This window comes from Dufourea novaeangliae, unplaced genomic scaffold, assembly GCF_001272555.1.
Source record: "Dufourea novaeangliae isolate 0120121106 unplaced genomic scaffold, ASM127255v1 scaffold18, whole genome shotgun sequence".
Lineage (NCBI taxonomy): Eukaryota > Metazoa > Arthropoda > Insecta > Hymenoptera > Halictidae > Dufourea > Dufourea novaeangliae.
The window spans coordinates 1,381,336-1,400,268 of NW_015373888.1; the positions used below are offsets into that span (position 1 = coordinate 1,381,336).

The following is an 18,933-nucleotide window of genomic DNA, read 5'->3' on the forward strand; positions in this document are numbered from 1 at the left end:
AACATATTGCCTATACGTAAAAATTGATTTGCATTACTTATATTTTTAATTCATGAGATGTTTTTATCATAAATTTCGAACAATTATCATGCTTCGTCGTAAAATAGAAAACAAAATATTAGAGTATCGAAGAATATAACGATATTTTTTTGTAAGCTACGTACATATTCATAACCGTAAAGCCATAATAATAACAGAAAATGATATATAATCATGTTTTAACAAAAAAATTCATTAAAGCATATAATTGCATTCACTTGTTTTATTTTCTTTATGATAGTATTATTAGAAGCATTTAATGTTTTCATATTTTTCATCTTTAAGAATGAAAAATATTTATTACCATACCCTTTTTGTGTAATCGTTGATTAAAAGAGTAATTATATATGAAACCAAAAAAATAAAAAAAAAAAGAATGCATTTCAGAATGCATTTACTTTACATGATCGCCTGCTTGTTCTCAAAACCATTAATATAAGGCACTATAAATGTTTGTATACATATATACAAAATATTATATTAATAGTTTTCAAAAAAGATTATTTGAAACCTTATTTTCATAAGTAAGACAAGAAAGTTATTTACCACCTACCACTCACAAAATGTGTATAAATAATCAACAAATTGTCTATAAAATGTTTGTTCATACACATGGAATGTATAAATTTAATTATTTCTTTTTCTGATTATGCAGTCTTTGAGAAATATGTACTATACATAATTATACAGAAATTAAAATAAAGTACATTTATTAAAATGTTTAGATATAAATATTAATCTTCTATTTACAATTTTTAAACCTATGAAAATTTTTAACTGTGCTGTGCTATAACATGTCAGGTAGATTCACCACTTGTTGTAGCAGATAATTTTCAATAACTGCTTTAGCTGGAACAATGAACAATGATTGTTTGAATACGGATTAGTATAAGATTCTATTGACAACAGTTCAAAAAATTCATTATTTACCAGTTAATGAACTGTTCAATACTGCTGCATGATAAGCACTTATGTTGTGCATATTATGCTTTGTAACGTCTGCTCCCCTTGACAACAGTTCGTAACACACATGCGGGTGATCACCATATGCACCATATATTAATGGTGTATTACCTTCCTACATTAGTTGAACAATTTATTATTTCGGAATTTTTACTCTCAGTAAAAGGAATATCGATCTGTACCTCGTCACTCGCATTTGAATCTGCACCATGGTTCAACAATAATTTTACAAGATCATGATGTCCATAAGCAGCTGCTAAATGCAATGGTGTTTCTCCATTGAGACCACGATAGTTTTTATTAGCACCAGCTTTAAGTAATTGTCTCGCACTGCCTAACTGTCCATATCCAGCAGCCCACATAAGGCCCGTTAAACCTTTCTCATCAGGTGCATCCACAGTATCTTTGCGACAAGTTATTAGTAAATTAATATATTAGTTAAATATAGAAAGTATTTGTTTTTTTTTTTGTAAATTACCATACTTGCATTTATTTGCTCAGGGGTAAGTTCTCCTTGCCCAGCTAATGTGTGAAATGTAATATCACTATTGCTGTAAAGTTGAGGTATTTCTGTCTGTGTGTTCCCTCTTTGTAAATTAGTAAGTAAAGTAGGAGGCTGAAAAAAATATTCAAGTTACTGTAAATCTGAATTTAAATATAACATAAAAATTCACCTTATATGGTTGAAAAGCACTGGTTCTTGTAGCATCTTGCCATGCTCCTGGGGCCCAATGCCATTTATTTTCTATTGGTTCAGATTTACATCCAATATTTACATTGTCAGGCTTGCAAATTAGTGGTCTGGGTCTGATACCGATTGCTAATTCTGCTCCATTGCGTGTAGTACTTTTAGTTTCGGTAGCAGTGGCAGTAGTAGTAACAGTAGCATTAGTGACAGTACAAGTATTGGAAGTAGTTACTATTGTTACTGTTGTACTGTTAGTATTACATAATTCTTGTTCTCCTTCTTCCATTTCTTCTTCTTTCATGATCAATTCTGAATGAATTTGATTCTCCATACCTTATTAAAATAAATAAGTACAATTAATAGAGGGCCATAAATTCTATATGATAAAGAATAATTTCATGTACATATAATATTCATACAATGTATACACGAATTAATATTAGGAAAGAATGAACTTACCCATAAATTACATTTGTTATTATAACCTAAAAAGTGTAAACATACTTTCTTTCAATTTCTTCGTTGTAATCACGTTTACGAATACTCTTGTAAATTATTTAAAATACTGTTGAAAGTCTTATTTAAACGCTACATTTTTATTGTTATAACTAACGTATTGTATACACCTTGCCATCTTTCCTCAGATGTCGTCATAACACTAAGTATGTACATATGTATGTATGTATGTATGATGTGTGTACATAAGTACATATGTATGCATACTACATATTTGTATGCATACATACGAATGAAATTGATTCCATTCACAAGTTCTCAATGCATGAAATGAAAAATATCACATAAATTTGAATTTAATTGCGTAGTATTAATTAAGACACAGATTATATTTAATTGAAATAGTTTAATAATAAATAGTTTATCATGCATCCAGTGCGTCATTTGAGAATCCATGAGAATCACTAATAAAATCGGTAGAACAGTAATTCAGAGTATATCGTATATAGAACGCAATAAATAAGAAGGAACCCATTTTTCATTATAGAAGGCAAATAATAAAAGGAGAAAAAGACATTGTTTAATTAAACTAATAAAACATTTATTTCTGAATAATTGTATTATTTTAATATGAGCAACCGTGTAAGGTCTACAATTCTTAAAAAGGTACAAAATGTGAATTTCTATTTTGTTTTGTTTTAATTCAAAATTATAACGCTAAACATTTTAATTGATTGAAAAAAAACGTTAATTTTTTATTAATCATTTCTAGGTTATGAACAATTTTTATTATATGCCGGTTATATGAATTACTGATAATAAGTATACTGATTATAAGCCACTATGTTTCCATAAATTCCGCTCAAACGTTGTTTTATAGAGATATGGAAAATATGCAAAATTTTTTAAATAAATATAACTATGCAATTAAAGTTTGGTTATTTTGTTTTAGGTTATAAAACCATTACAAAATGTAGACAGTGTATATAAATGTAAAATATTATCTGAATTACATGTAAAGCTTAATAAAACAAATGGCACGTATTGTTTTGCTCTTCCATTGATGTCTAACCATTATAATATAACAAATGAACTTCAAAACATTATCAAGAATGATTTAGAAGATATTTCTGACATTACAGTACAAAATGATACTGTTTGTTTCAATATACCAAGAGATCAGTATGTAAAGACGATTTTAGAAAGTAATCTTTCTGGCCCAACACCACCAGTGCTTCTGCAGGATAATAAAAACGTTCTAGTGGAATTTAGTTCACCAAATATTGCTAAACCTTTTCATTTAGGACACTTGCGTTCCACAATTATAGGGAATTGTATTGCTAATATAAATAGTTTCCTACAGAATAAAGTTAAAAGAATAAATTATTTGGGAGATTGGGGCACACAAATTGGTTTCATTCAAATGGGAATGAAACTAACAAATATTGATAGTACTGAAATACAAACAAACCCTATTAAAGCTTTGTATAAAGCATATGTTACTGCTCATAAATTAGCTGAAACTGACTCAACGATAGGAGATCGTGCTAGAGAATTATTCAAAAAATTGGAATTGGGCGATAGTAGCACTTATAAAGACTGGCAAACATTTAAAGATTACACTGTCCATGAATTAACAAAAATTTATAAAAGAATAGGTGTAGTTTTTGATGAGTATCATTGGGAGTCTATGTATAATGCTTCAACTACAAATCACATTATTAATTTGATGGAAGACATGCATTTGTTAACGTTAGATAATATGAACAGAAGAGTGATACCTATATCTGAAAAAAGGAATATTCCACTTATTAAAAGTGATGGTTCAACTTTGTACCTATGTCGAGACATTGCTGCTGCTATTGATAGGTTTGAGAAAAATAAATTTGATGCCATGTATTACGTAGTGGATAGCGCTCAAAGGGATCATTTTTCAAACTTAGTGCAAATTTTAAACAAAATGAACATACCTTGGGCAGATCGAATAAAGCACATCCAATATGGAAGAGTTCAGGGTATGAGTACAAGAAAAGGTACCGCAGTGTTTCTAGAAGATATTTTAAACGAAGTAAAAGAAATTATGAGAGAAAGACAAATGAAGACACATAGTAAGTTAATCTTACTTATAATTGGAGATTATATAATTAAGAAAAAAAAATCTTTAAATATTGAATACCCAGACGTTTAATTATACAGCATATAGAAAAATTTAAAATTGGATGTAAATACTTAGTCAATTTTTTTGCTTTATTTCAGCAACAAAGGTTTCTTTAGACGAAACTGATGACAGTTCTGATATTTTGGGTGTTTCTGGTGTTATTATCCACGATTTGAGGCAAAGAAGAATGAAAAACTATGAGTTCAATTGGGATTTAATATTAAATGTAAATTGCTTTGACAATTTCCCATTGTTATTAACTACTTTCTTAGGATATTTTTTCATTATGTATAATATATTTCATTATTAGATGAAGGGTGACTCAGGAATAAAATTGCAGTACACTCACTGTCGTTTAACTAGTTTGGAACACAACAGTGGTGCTATTCTAACAACAGAATGCGATCCAAGCCTACTACAGGAACCAGAAGTTGATGATTTAATTATATTAATCAGTAAATTCGATGAAGTTGTACTTAAATCTTATGAAGAATTAGAGCCATGTATACTAACAGTATATCTTTTCCAGTTAAGGTCAGTATTATTATATTAAATACGAAGAAACATTTCAATTTTATGTACATTCATTCAATGTAATTTATTCTACCATAACAAATCGTTTCATAGCAATGCAATCAGTAAAGCATGGAAAACATTGACAATAAGAGGACAACCAACAGATTTAGGAGAACAGAGACTGTTGCTGTTTCATACATCAAAACTCATTCTTGCTGAGGGTATGAAATTACTTGGTTTGACGCCATTAGAGAAAATGTAAAGGACGTATTATACGCACTTCGGTTTGTCTACTGTACAAAAACATTATATTTGTAACGATTATATTGCCTACTGTCTAATTATTATATTTCCTTTTACAGTTAATAATATGTTTGTAAGCTTATAGGTTGCAAACAGTTAACAAAGTTTTAAACCATTATTTTATTGATTAGCTATTTCTCATCAGTTACTATACACAATTGGAATATACACCTTATAACGTATAAGATGGCTCTTGGTACAATTCAATGATATTTTACAAGAGTTTAATGGAATTAACTCGTACGATTTGTAAGGTACAGAAAATTGGGGAAACGATATTAACGTTTCTTCCACGTAAATTTTCTTCGAGCTCCTTCCTGTCCGAACTTCTTTCTTTCACGTTTTCTAGGGTCGTGAGTCAGAAGGCCAGCTGAATATAAAGACAACTTATTTAGAACATATTTTCAATTAATCGTATGAATGTTTTTCTCATTAAAAAGAACACACAAAAGCAGGTAGAAAATATACCAAACCAAAGGAAATCACGTGTATAGCTAATATAAATGGAAAATTTATTTTTGTAATAGAAAAGAATTCATTTTTTGATAATAGAAGAAATAGAAAGAATATATTTTTTTGATACTTTGTAATTTAATTCAATTAATATTACAATTCTTACTTATTATTCAGTGTATCGTATTTGTTAATACAAAAGAATACTCAGACATTTCAGGAACGTAATAATGTTACTACAAATTTCTCAAAGCGTTACCGAATGAATTTAACGACCGACCTTATTGCCACTTTGCGAATTATATCTAGAAATTAGTGCTTCAATAGAGAGCGCGCGGTAATAACTTCATCCTAGTTTCTATCATAAATTAACAACAATATATAACTCAAAAGTGACGTTCTATAAAAATGTAACTCATGATCATCATTGAGGTAAACGAAGTTTAAAATTCCATTATTGAACCAATATTGAATAAATTTCTACTTGCTTGCATTTGCTTACATAATACACATTTAAAACGTGTACTTTAAAACAAAGTTATTGATAATATAAACAAGTTTCACGTCTTGTGAACTTAGGTGACCCATAAATAATATTTGTTTATTAATATCTTCATTTTTTTAAATTGTTCGTATTGTCTGTTCGTATTCACCATTATAGGGAATATTAAGGAAAAAATGTTAAGGAACTGCCAAACGTATTAATGATCAATAAGTACTTAAAAATGTCATTGTTCTGCTTACCAAGTCTCATTTTTTCTACCATCTCGATACTGACAAAGTTTCGAAGCCCTAATGCAATACCCATACGAATAGCACCAGATTGTCCAGTAAGCCCCCCACCAGTAACAGTTGCTTCGATATCAACTTTGTCAGCCATATTCGAAAATATTAATGGAAATATAACCTGTAATTAAAAATAGTTTACATTAATTACACCTTCAGCGAACACTCAATGGGTATCCGTAAATTATTAAATTTAGTTACTGCACGATCACAAGCACATGTCTTGTCGAACATAATTCTACAGATTAACGAACATTTGTTTCCGCAAATATTATCCATAAATATATTATAACAAAAAGAAGAAGATATTAATTTAATTACCTAAATAATCAAGAATTTCGTATAGTGAAACGTGTCTCCATCGATAATTTTAACGTACTCGAATAACCACTGAACAGGATTTTATTAAAAGATTTTAATTATTAAATTAAAAGGTCCATTTATAAACATTTCCCTGAAATATCCTAAATCTTATCTACAATTGCAATTAACTACTAATACCACTAATCCGTTACAATCATAACAATTACAAAAACGTATTGTTAGCGAACAGAATTTCAATATATAAAACCCTAAAACGATTCCTAACATTAAAATTGTATCATAGTCCTCTATCTTTATTTTCACTTTCACTTCCAAGTTCATTTTCCCCGAGCAACCAACATAAAAACATTTAATTTTCCGACTAAAGTTTCTCGACTCGTTGCACCCTGAAAAATCGCACACTTACGACAGTTCTACATAGTTCAGAGTACACGTCGCCATTCATTTCTGTATCATTCATTTGTACTTTCAATACTAACTCTACCTAGGGTTAAATACGTCAGTTTCTCTTTTCCTTCGGCAGATGTTTCACAACACTCTCCAGCGTCTTGTTGGTGTCCAAAAGCTGTTCCCTCAACGACTTGATCGTCTCTTCGTAGGACTGTATTTTGGTAGCCAAATTCTCAACTGCCAGCTGCAAATTTGTATCCGAGTACTCTTCGCATTGTTGCCTCATCCACATCACGTGATCGCTAAGACCAACGTTATCGTCGTTCATAAACGGTATATTCTTCTGAGCAATCTCATAGGCCGCCTTTAAAATATCTTTCGGCAGCCTTTTCTCCAACGGATTCAACGGTTTCACCACCAGAACCCTCTTCCTGTTCTCCACGTTGATCTTGTGGTCGGACATCCATTTACGAAACGCGTACGGTATCGAGCTATTGTGCAACACCATCTCAGTGAAGAGGATCAACTTGGTCTGACGTACAAGCTTGGTCAAACCCGCGTGATTCCTTAATCCTTGAATATCGTGAACGGCTATGCCGACCAGCAGATTCATCAGGATCACCGTCACGAACACGATGAACAACGTGAACAGTATCTGCGAGCAGACTGACAGAGGATGATAAATAACGAACGGCCCTTCCGTTTCCTGATCGATCTGCGTGATCAGACCCTCGAAGTCCAGTTCACCGGCCATCATCGCCAGCACTTTAATCAGCCCTGTGAACGGGTTGCCAAAAGACGGTTCACCGACGAATATCACGCAGAAGCTAACGGTGAATCCAATCAGCAGACCAGAATAAGCGAGCAGTAGCTTCGCGAATTCGAATTGTATATGCGTGAACATAGCCACGTAGGTGCCGAAAGCTGGCAGCTGACCGACCATCAGCATCAGATTGGTCCACGCGCATAATATCGCGAACGCCCCCACATAGTTCTGCCAATCATACGTACGACCTGTATACACGAACGAGGTGACGAACACGCTTATGATGACCACCCCGTCGAGCACGTTGTCGATATTCGAGAAGTACTGTTTCGCGGACGTGTACACCATAAAACCGAATATCTTTCTGGGTATCGAGATACAGGTAAAGATGAACAACAAGTACCATTGGATCTCAATCGCGGGCCTCCTGAACAGAAACCCGGACAGCCGTTTGCTGCTGCAGATCTTCGAGCTGCTGGCGTCGTCGTAATTGTAACATTTGTAGGCCAACGCGGTCAGCACGTATGTGGTCATGCAGATCACGGTCATCGCGTACAGTAGAATCCGGAGCAGATAAAACTTCCGGATTTTCTCCCATTTCAGGTGGAGAAACGCCATCACCAACGGGTGCGACAGCAGGTCCTTACGGCGTTCTTGGACGAACGTGTTGATGAAACTGGTCTCGCATTGATTCCCACTGGGGAACAATAGATCGAAGTGTAGCCTCATCTCGAACTCCCTGTTGTGGGGCACGGGTCTTCTAAGTGTTATCGAGGCGTCCAGTCTCTGTCTGAACACCTCTAGTGACTCTGGTATCTTTCGGAGTATAATGTTTAGGGCTGACAATCCTGCGCTAGTGGTAGCACTGACGTCCGCCCCGGCCCAGATCAGGACATCGACGCAATGGGATTGTTCGTTTAACGCGGCTACATGAAGGGGCGTGAAGCCAGTCCTGTCTGCAGCGTTTACCAGACCGCCATGTTTTAGCAGTATCTCGACAAGCTTGGCGGACGAGTGGGTGGTCATCACGGCGAAATGAAGGGGCGTCCTGTGTACCCTGTCCACGGCGTTTATGTTCGTTCCAGCAGAGTCTAGAAGCAATTCGACGCATTCTATGGACTGCACGAAACAGGCCACGTGTAGGGGTGTCTCGCCCATGTGATTCTTCTCGACCACGCTGGCGCCACGTTCCAATAACAATTTCACTATCTTCACCGTTCCGGCGCGGATCGCGCAGTGCAACACCGGTTCGACGATCTCCTGATACAGACAGGTGCTCGGTTTAGCCCCGTTATCGAGCAACACCCGTGCACCATCCGTGGAATTTCCGTGGACAGCGAAATGAAGGGGTGTATAATGATTAATCGGGTTCCGGCAGTTCACATCCGCCCCCATCTCGATCAGATGCTCCAGACAGGCCACGTTGCCGCTTAAAGAGGCAGCTAGAATCGCGTTCATGCCGCTACAAGGCTCCGTGTAGTCCTGACTCGCGCCGGATTGTTCCAGTTTCGGTAGCAGATGCGCGAGGCCACGATAGGAACACCAAATGTACGCGATATTCCGTACACGCTCGTCGGATGGTAGCTCCGGTAACGCGTTGCATTTCTCTAGCTCGAGCAGAAGCTTCATATCGGCTGCGGTGATCACCGACCACATGATCGAACGAAGATCGTTCCCGTTGATGTGTGCCTGACGGAACACATCCAGGTTGTCGTAGAACAACGACTCGTCGACTGGCGGCGGTGTACCAGCGTCGATCTCTATGTGATCGTTCACACGTGGGTTCTCATTCACCACGATCTTCTCCGAGTTGCTGGTGTTTCTGTAACGAACCGATCTGAACGTGGACGCCAATCTGGTGGAGAGATGATCGTTCGATCGATCGTTCAGATTCGACATGGAACAGTGTCTGGGTTTGCCATCGCGGTTCACGGGTAGCCTGAGGGGCTGCGTGGTCTTGTTGTTGATGACGTCGTTCACGAACTCTTTGTCGATCTTCGTGTCTTTTTCGTCGTCCAGGTGAAGACAGGAACGACGATTTTTCAATCTAGTTAAGGAATAGTGTCTGGTCTTGGTGTCATGGCTAGCGAACGATCTCGACGTCGTCTTCTTGGGGATCGTGCCGCAATTATATTCGTGGACGTTTCTGTCACCTTCCTCGGACGTTCGCCAGTAATCGTTGTTCCCGTCCAGGGAACCACGACGATCCCTAAGGCTGGTCAAGGAGTAACGTCGTGATCTTTCCTCGATGTCGATCGACGGACCCTGCACTATGATTTTCGGCAGGCTGCCCATCCTCTGTCTGTATTTTGCCCCTCTATTTCGTGTTCTGGTTGAAGACACCTTCTCGGCGTGCACGATGAAGAAACTGCGACGTAACGCAAAGGCACTCTCTGTGATCGTGGATCGGGCACGGCGGAACGTTCATTCCAATCGTCATACCTCGGCCTCACTCTTTTCTTCGTTTATCACGTCACGTCCCAAAGTCATTTGGATCACTTTAAAGAGAATGCTCCCCGCCGTCGTTGCAGCACACGCGACCGTTGGTGTCACTCGCCCGAGTGACTTATATTGGGTCGGCCCCGTATGGGTTATTCGTTCTATATATAAGCGGATAGGAAAAGACGCTTCCGTTCCACGGGCCTCTTCTTGTCCTCTGACCAATAGGGACCTTGAACTTAAAAACCGTCGGTATAGAGGTCGCGTATCGGTCTAGTATGTTCGCCACGGGATAAACAAAAGTTTTTCTTGGATTGCCGATTCGATTTTGCTTCCTTTGTATCTCGATCGTGTCTGCTCCTTTGTCAGACTGAATAGGCCCATTCGTTTTGGTTACTTTTGGATGGGCCTGTTCTCATAGATAGCTTCAGTTGCTTTTATGTTCCCTCCTTGGTCCAGGATGTCCATCTACACAAAAAGTTTCGATATGTGTTCCTGTGTTTCGTTGTTTTTTCTGGGGAGAGACTATGAACGAATTTTGACAACTGTTTTTCTCTCTATCTTGCGACTCGGACAAATTTATCTGTGTTTCTTTGTGGAAGATCGGAATAGGTGTTGTTTCGTTCGTTTTGCAGATTGTAATAACTTGGTGGGGAGTAGATTTTCTGATCTTTCGATAGTTTTCATTTCTCGAGGAAAGAAATTTCAGCCTGTGTTTCTCGAGAATTCTCGAGAAATTTATTGATAATAGTATATATATATTCGTAAATTCAATTCGGTTTTGTTGCGAGTGGAGGAAGCAAAGCAAAAATGAGGGAATGCGAATTTCTTATTGAAATTTTGCAGCGATTAGATTTATATTTTTACAGTAACAACATATTACCATATGTACGAATTACGTGAAATTTTTCAGATTTTTTGGCGAGGTTCTTTAAAAAATTAAAAACAGTTTCAGTATTTTGTAGGGTCTTTCATTTTTTTTTACTGGAACCTTCTATCGAAAAATTGATGAAAATTCTGTAACGCTTGCCCCGGTATTTGCAATGTATATTTTTTCAGAATATTAGCATGTTTTCGAACAGGGAAAAAGCAGCAAAAACAATTTTTAATCGTACGTTATAATAGCATATTGTTCAAATAGTCCGTATTACGTCGTGTTTGGACTCATTTTCATCGAGAGATTCTCTTCAATTTGTTCGTAAAACACTTTTATGAAATTATATATTGAAAAATGAAACAGCTAACATTTTTATTCTCGCGTGATTCCTTATCTGCTTACTTTGTATTACCAATACTGTTGATATCTATAATCAAAATTTTCTCTAATCTTCTATTTTACACTTTATAAATTTTATAGGACATTTCTCGAAAAAAATCTCGAGAAATTATGTAATTTCCCCAGAAATAAGAAATTACACAAAAAGCAATAATAGTGGGGAGTATTTTGTTTGATATCTCAAATTTGTTTGTTTGAGACAGAAGTAGGTATGTAGAGTTAAGAAAATTTCATAATTGAGGAAAATTTGACATTGTATTTCTTTAGAATATTTCATAGAAAACATGGTGTTTCTGTCTCTCTCTCGAAATTTCTATTTTCTTAAAAAATTTATGCATGTCCATTGCTGTTTTCTGAAATGTACGAAACTACTTGGGAAGAGAAATTAAACTTTCATGAAACTCTTCTTTAATTAAATGTTAAAATAAAATATGAAAAAGAGAAAACAAGTGTTAATTTAAAATTTTAAATATTGTAACCCAATATTTTTTACTGTTTCTTTTACTGTATATGGACAAATTTGTGACTTTAGGTGGTATGTAATGCTTCAAGAATGATATTGAAAAGAGGAAATTTCATACAAGTCAGTATGTACTTCGTCAATATGCAATATAAAGCAGAGAAGCGTGACACGTAAATTATGTCTCGGATTAATTTTATAATACTCAAGTTATGCAAGAATGACAGTCATCCACATTCGTTGAACAACAATCATTGATGTTTTAGTAACTCATTTTTGATGTACATGAAATTACTGGCAGAATTTAGAAGAGACAATGAAAGAAGAAAAATAAACAAACGCGAATTGTGATTGAAGATTTTTAAACGAGTCACCTGCGAAATCCGCCATTTTGCACGTAGACAACTTTTGCATTTGTACTAATTGTGTTGTCCCAATTATGCAAATTACACTTCATTAGAGTGTTTATTTTACGAGATTCGTTGGCAAACTAGGATTTTATACGTTCAAATATTGTTCACATTCTTTAGATTGTCTTTTGCTTCATGAAATTACGTGCAAATAGAATTTCTTGATCTTCTACCCAATATATTATTAAGATTAGGTATGCAAATTAAGTAAATTGCTTTCCCAAGAATTTCGGAACATTTGATAGAAAGTAAATATTTTATTGAATTAATCACGATTAAATAGTTTTGAGATTGGTAAATAATCTTAATTTCAAAAAGTGAAATCGTAACGACAATTTTAGCTTACAGTTCCTTCATATAATCTGTAACAAAAGAATTACTTAAAAAAGTATAGAATATTTGCTGTTTAATTTTATTCTTTAAGTACAATGTAAATGTAATAGAAAACAAATTTATTACTATGAAATGAATAGATTTCGGTACTCCTGGAACCTATTTTCTAGTTTCACAAATAATATAAAGATAACAAATAAGTAAATTCTAATTTCTAGTTTATGAACGAACAGCAATGTCCATACACTTTTCTTCAATTTATAATAAATTATATATACATTATTCATATATTTTTCAGTGTGATACTATTAATAAGAATACTACTAAACATCGCTAATGTCCATTAAACAAACGCAATAACTTTCTCACTATCGTTTTTAAAATATCATACTCCCCCTCCCCACCTTTCCCCACCAAGATTATTTCGTTAAATCATTTCTCTCTAGATCGAACTCCAACTATTCACAAATCCATAAATTTACAATAACTATACCATAATATACCTTGCTCGACACATTTCACCAAAAACAACGATTTTCAATTCTCCATCCACTTCCCCAAACCGTCATTCGTCGAATACTTTCTTAACGGGTATTCCACTTCTTCGCCGTCCACCAATTATACCAACAATTTCGTATCATTCTAAAGTACACGACACACTTCACGAAAAAACAGTTTCACCAAAAGCATCGTGACAAAAATTAATTTTCACTGGTTCATCCGTCGTCGAATTATTTTTCAATCGAAAAAAAGCGTTTGTCTGCTTCTTAGACCATCGACACAGAGAAAGTTCGAATCACGGACCGAGTAGAGTTGCGAGAAAAAAATAAATAAAAAAAAGAGAAAAACAAAATGAACAATATAACGGAGCCGAAACTATACAGGCGGCGTAACGCTTGGACAAGAGTCCGCGCGGATGTGAGGCCTTTTCACGGATTCGTCGGACTTTAAGATGTTCTGTGAAATCTAGATACACTAGTCGCCGGTGCCCGAAGCGTCCTTGTTCAGTATCATCGTAGCCGGTAGTAATTGTGTTCCATCATCGCGCAACAGGCATCTACGGATCATGATTCCGTACGAATTCGAACCGGTTTGCAGGCTGAAAATCACTTTTACGAAGGCCAATTAATTGGACATATTCGAATGGGTAAATATTTCGTAGTAGGTTCGCCGCCATCTTGGATCCTCGGCGAAATTCTTGGGTCAACGAGTATATGTACATATAAGGCAGAGTAGGGCAAAATGTAATCTAATTACAAAATCTCAAATTCTAATTGCAATGTAATTGTGGGACAATTACAATTACATTGTAAGTTTTATTGTAAATTTAGCATAGTTAATTATAATGTAATTGTAATTGTCTTGCAATTACATTGTAATTGTGATTTGGATTTTGTAATTAGCTTACAAATTTGGCTAATTCTGATACAGGGTAAATATTTTAATTACTGTCAGTATGCCTAATACAACAAATTTTATTGTTAAATTGGAACTCTGGTGTATATAAAAAACAAAAAAATACATGTACTTGTATGCAGAGATAGGCACCATTTTATTCGAATAATAAATGGTGAGAAGCAGCAGTATCTAAGATTGTCATCCTAACCTTTACACAGTTCTTGAGATTAAACAATTGTTTACCAAGTGTCTACTCATTTTAGATGAAATATTATTTTATGATAAAAATTGGAATTACCACATTGGATTAATTAAAAATCTTTGATTCGTTATTCGAAACTTTTTATTCGTGCGTGTACCAGGTATTTAAATATGTATGTTGAAAAATGAAAGTGCAATTTGAGGGTCAAAAGCGTTACTACGTAAGTAGGAAGTTATGGTGAAATCATACTAAAGAAACAGTCGTATTTTTACTATTCTACCTACATGTATTGTACAAAATGAATTGTTAAAGTATATAAGAATTGTACTTTAATTTTTGAGGTGACAGTTATAGAGACACTGGGATTATTCATAGATTTCTATTTACTCTTAATTAATTCTTCATATTTAATGTGTAAAACTGTTTTTTTTTCATGATAGAGATGGTAAATAATATTATGTTTTAAACTGGGATAATATTTAGGTTAAACAACACGTGGAATGATTAAATGAAGTTACGCTACAATTTTAAGGTGGCAGTAATTGGGACATCTACTCTAGGTTGCATACGTTTGCAAGGATGTTTGTGTCGATGAATGCAGAATGTTAAGAAATTAAGTATATTATATGCAAATTTAGATTTATCTGGATTAATGTACTGAATTGAAATTATGTCGAAGCTTTGTTTCCCGTATGCAAACACTTCGTTAGGTCCGAAGTAGAAATTTTTTTAATATAAAAGAGTCAACTTTTCGAAAATTTTTGCTGTGTTTCATTATATTCACGTTTACGATAAATGCATAGAATCCGCAGTCAGATTATTATCAATGTTTTTCTAGTATAGACAAATTTTAAAATTGAATTCAATTGTTGAAATTAATCCTACTTCACTTTTCGAGAGTAATCGTCGAACAAATCGTGATAATTTGGAAATCAACCGTTTATAACGCTTGTGAATCGGGTTTATTAGGAAAAAAGGACAAGAAATTTCAATTTTGGGTTGAATATTGATGAAAGTATTAACAGAATTAGAATTAATAATCCATAATTAATTATTGATACATATCCATTCCTATGGAACCAGGAGCCTCTCCTGTTTTAAATCAGAAAAATGCGGTAATAAAACTACTATTTTTTATGCATTTATGAAATATTAACACACTAATGTAAATAATTTTCTGTTTGAACTCCAGTTCTCTGCCTGTTAACAAATAAAAATCTATATTCGCATGAAAATACGAAGTCTAGTTATTATAAATCCAATAAAACATCGATTGTTTTGCTTAGTTTCGTATTCTGTGAATATCCCAACATTGTAATGGAATTCAAATGAACGGATTCCGGAAGCCATCGCATGAGTTATGTACAATTGAAGATCGCATTCCGATTTCTCTAAATAACGCTGGAAAGTATAAAGAACTGCACACGGCGATAATAATAATCGAATTTTAACACGTTCGAACACACTTTACTGACAGTTCACGTCGCTCATTAAATATCATTTACTCGTTATTTCGTAATAATAATATTGGAATGTTTGACGTGTTTCTTTTTTATTATTTATTCTTTATAGTCGCATAAACGTCTAACATAAGGATTATTAGCGACTTCGACTGCATTTAAATTACGGTACCATTATTTTTGGTAAAGTTTTGTTCGTTTTAGAAATGCTAGTCACTGTAGCAAATTTAATTTCAATTACCACAACATAGAGTAATATGTACACTCAAGTTCGTGGATACTTATAGAAATTCTTATTTTCGTGGATATTATTAAAATAAGTAAATTTCCAAGAAAACCTTACGGTCGACAATTAGAGTTTGATAATTAGTCGAGAAATTGCAAGAAAAATCACACAAAAATGAATTATAGTTTCCCTGCGGCTATAATGAACGGCGGACGTACGTAAATCGGATCGATAGATCCAACGAAACGTAATTTTTTTTTCCATTACTAATTCATCAACTGTTAAGTGTGATTGAATAATTGGAACTATTGGAACAATTTGCAATGATTGACAACTCTTTTTTTGCGCGTAGAATATTTTCAACATGCAAATGTTCGCGCCTGGATAGTATAATTAATCATCGCGTGAACAACACACGAAATATTCCATCGGATTATAGATTCGCTGTAGGTAGAGACACAATTTTTAGAGATAATTGGGTAGTGTAACAGTTGACAAGTGGTTTAATTTTCCGGTTGGAAGTAAATTCCACCGAGCAAGAAAGATAACTGCTATCCGGAATGGAGAGGTAGGTGTCTCGCGCTGCTACTGTATTTCTTCAATTTCCGTTGTCAATTTTGATGCGTGGTTGGTTCGTTTTCCCCACGTGACATTACGGAACTTCGATTGTCTGAGCAACGTTTACCTTCGTGTATCATTTAAATGCTCCTGCTATCCGAACAACGTAGTCTGGTATGTATTCAACTAAATTTTATAATGTACGGAAAGGGAGCAAAGTGATGAAACGGACAAAATAGGGAAAATAGGGAAAATAGACAAAATGGGAAAAATGAGAAAAATGGGAAAAATGGACAAAACAGACAAAACACTGAATCCGAAAGAAGAATACACTAGGCTGGTGCATATAAAATATTGTTTTCACAAATGAAACTAATCACACTGTAGTTACCTCAACACTATTTAAATGCTATTTTACTGCTATTTAAAAGTCTTCCTTCCTACTATTATAAATCAATGTACTAAAGGCCTGCACACATATTAAATAAATAAATAGGATAGACGCACCGATGAGTGAATACGTAAGAGATTTTGTAACCATTAAAGTCGAATTTTAAACAATAATAATATTAACAAATATGTTGAACATGAAAATAAGATTTTTTAATATCTATACCTGTTTATAATGTATAAATTTCAATTCGAAAAATTGGAAAAAAAGTAATTAAGTAAATTAAAAAGAAAAAAATACAGATTTCATCAGTGAATGAACAATATTATGTAAATGAACATGTCTGTTCGATTCTCCCAACATTTACACAACCTTCTCTCAATATTAAATTTACGGTTTCAGTAACTTTTGCAGCACTTGTCCCTTTAAACTCGTGAAAAACAATCGGAAATCTGTCGGATCGATAATCATGACAATCTTTTGAAAACAATCACATTTACCAAAACAACTAATTTCTTCTTTTTCATAATACTGACGAACATTACTTTTTTGTAAATAAAAATCATAAATCATATTCATTAAGGAAAATACTTCATTCTTGGCTGTGTAGGCTCTATTCACTAGATTTCACTACGAAAAGTATAATGAACGGACAGCTCCAGCCGGAATACTTGATTACCGAAACGATCGGCCGAGGTCTCGGATTCTTGGAAGTAGTTATATCAAGCGTTTTTGTAATTAAACTTGTTACCCGGCCGTTTCAGGAAAAAATATTTCCCGCGAACCGCTGATTGGCGCAATGTTGTTTTTTCCATTGTGCATTTGAAATATTGCTGTTTCATTTTTGCAATATGAGCTTGATAAGTGAAAGTCGAGAGTTTATAACTGAAAGACTGCCTTTTAGGTCAGTGTAAATGTATCCATCAAAATTTCTATGAGAATAAAATTAATTAATCGTGAAGCAAGATCTGTGGATGGAAAGCTAGATGATTCACTTTATCGTTAAATAAAGATTTTATTATCTACAGGGTGTTTCGTGTAACTTGACTGGTTACAAAGTGTCCGACGACGAAAAACTTTAAATGATACAGAGCATGTTTTATTAAATCAACCAACGGAGTTCCCCCAAAAGCTAAACCGGTTCTTTTTAAAGGATAAAATGTAGAGAAAATTTTATTTCATTTTATATTTATATTGTAGAAATATCTGTTTTAAATTTGACTTAAAACATACGAAAACATAAATGTTACATAGTGCGTTCTTTCATATGTCAGCTTAATATTAAAATATGTAAAGTCTATAAAAATGAACGGTTGAGAATATTAGAATTACGAAAATAGGAAATGCATTCAATTAGTTTGGCTTCTGAAAGGCTCAGTGATCCATTATTCTTCCAATAAGATGATAAAATAGGTTCAAATTATTGGATCAATGACAAAGTTTCGATGGGTTTCGCTCTAAAAGTGTAGACTAATAATAATTTTAATTATAATTTAACAATAATGTAATGACATACATAATAATTCTTTTATAACATATGTACTTTCAATAGAAATTTTTATTTTAATAAACAACTTTTTACATTATTATTATTACTTATTGAATCTCTCTAATGAAATTATATTAATAAATTTTCAGTTTACCACAGAGTGGAATTAACATAACAGCTTCTCCAAAAAGAAAACCCAAGTATTTTTTACGGTGTTCACAACGTTTATTCTATCCATTTTCAAATTTTTTTTTTAGATAGCTAAATTCTAAATTTCTTTTTTCAACAACAAAACACTCTTGTTCGAGTCAATTTTCGTTCTAAACAGTAATTTACTTTGTCAGATTGACATCGAGACATAATATACTAACATAATTGTTTATTGTTTTCCCAAAAATTCATCGAAACTTTTGCACTCACCCAATACATGAATTCAATGACGAACAGTC

General features: G+C 34.0%; 3 protein-coding genes across 4 annotated transcripts; 1 reads left to right on the plus strand and 2 right to left on the minus strand.

Moving 5' to 3' along the window:
* Positions 1-818: 818 nt before the first annotated feature.
* Positions 819-10,137, minus strand: LOC107194975. Its single transcript, XM_015584706.1, has 7 exons — positions 7,191-10,137; positions 6,321-6,443; positions 1,677-2,023; positions 1,486-1,618; positions 1,185-1,405; positions 970-1,117; positions 819-888 (listed from the first exon to the last, which is right to left on the minus strand). Exons 1-7 carry the CDS (start codon positions 10,135-10,137, stop codon positions 827-829), a joined length of 3,981 nt encoding a protein of 1,326 aa, XP_015440192.1. The 3' UTR covers positions 819-826.
* On the plus strand, positions 2,777-5,083 carry LOC107185451 (probable arginine--tRNA ligase, mitochondrial). The gene is made up of 5 exons (XM_015573133.1): positions 2,777-2,812; positions 3,099-4,254; positions 4,403-4,530; positions 4,615-4,838; positions 4,932-5,083. The coding sequence occupies exons 1-5, from the start codon at positions 2,777-2,779 to the stop codon at positions 5,080-5,082; spliced, it is 1,695 nt and encodes a 564-aa protein (XP_015428619.1). The 3' UTR covers position 5,083.
* Positions 5,329-7,188, minus strand: LOC107185487 (28S ribosomal protein S9, mitochondrial). Of its 2 annotated transcripts, none has more exons than XM_015573180.1 (3): positions 7,171-7,188; positions 6,321-6,483; positions 5,329-5,493 (listed from the first exon to the last, which is right to left on the minus strand). In XM_015573180.1, exons 2-3 carry the CDS (start codon positions 6,454-6,456, stop codon positions 5,402-5,404), a joined length of 228 nt encoding a protein of 75 aa, XP_015428666.1. In that variant the 5' UTR covers positions 6,457-6,483; positions 7,171-7,188; the 3' UTR covers positions 5,329-5,401. The 2 variants fall into 2 exon arrangements, with proteins under 2 accessions (XP_015428666.1, XP_015428674.1); XM_015573188.1 differs by lacking the exon at positions 7,171-7,188 and adding an exon at positions 6,684-6,702.
* Positions 10,138-18,933: the final 8,796 nt, after the last annotated feature.

Bases quoted from the DNA above. Each gene is read 5' to 3' on its own strand.
- LOC107185487 (XM_015573180.1), bottom strand. From the start codon at position 6,456: ATGGCTGACAAAGTTGATATCGAAGCAACTGTTACTGGTGGGGGGCTT. The intron at 5,494-6,320 runs GTAAGCAGAACA...CTTTATATTCAG, and splicing joins GGTAGAAAAAATGAGACTTG to CTGGCCTTCTGACTCACGAC.
- LOC107194975 (XM_015584706.1), bottom strand. From the start codon at position 10,137: ATGGGCAGCCTGCCGAAAATCATAGTGCAGGGTCCGTCGATCGACATC. The intron at 1,118-1,184 runs GTACAGATCGAT...CAACTAATGTAG, and splicing joins ATTCAAATGCGAGTGACGAG to GAAGGTAATACACCATTAAT. The intron at 889-969 runs GTAAATAATGAA...TCATTGTTCCAG, and splicing joins ATTGAACAGTTCATTAACTG to CTAAAGCAGTTATTGAAAAT.
- LOC107185451 (XM_015573133.1), top strand. From the start codon at position 2,777: ATGAGCAACCGTGTAAGGTCTACAATTCTTAAAAAG. The intron at 2,813-3,098 runs GTACAAAATGTG...ATTTTGTTTTAG, and splicing joins GGTCTACAATTCTTAAAAAG to GTTATAAAACCATTACAAAA. The intron at 4,255-4,402 runs GTAAGTTAATCT...GCTTTATTTCAG, and splicing joins AAGACAAATGAAGACACATA to CAACAAAGGTTTCTTTAGAC.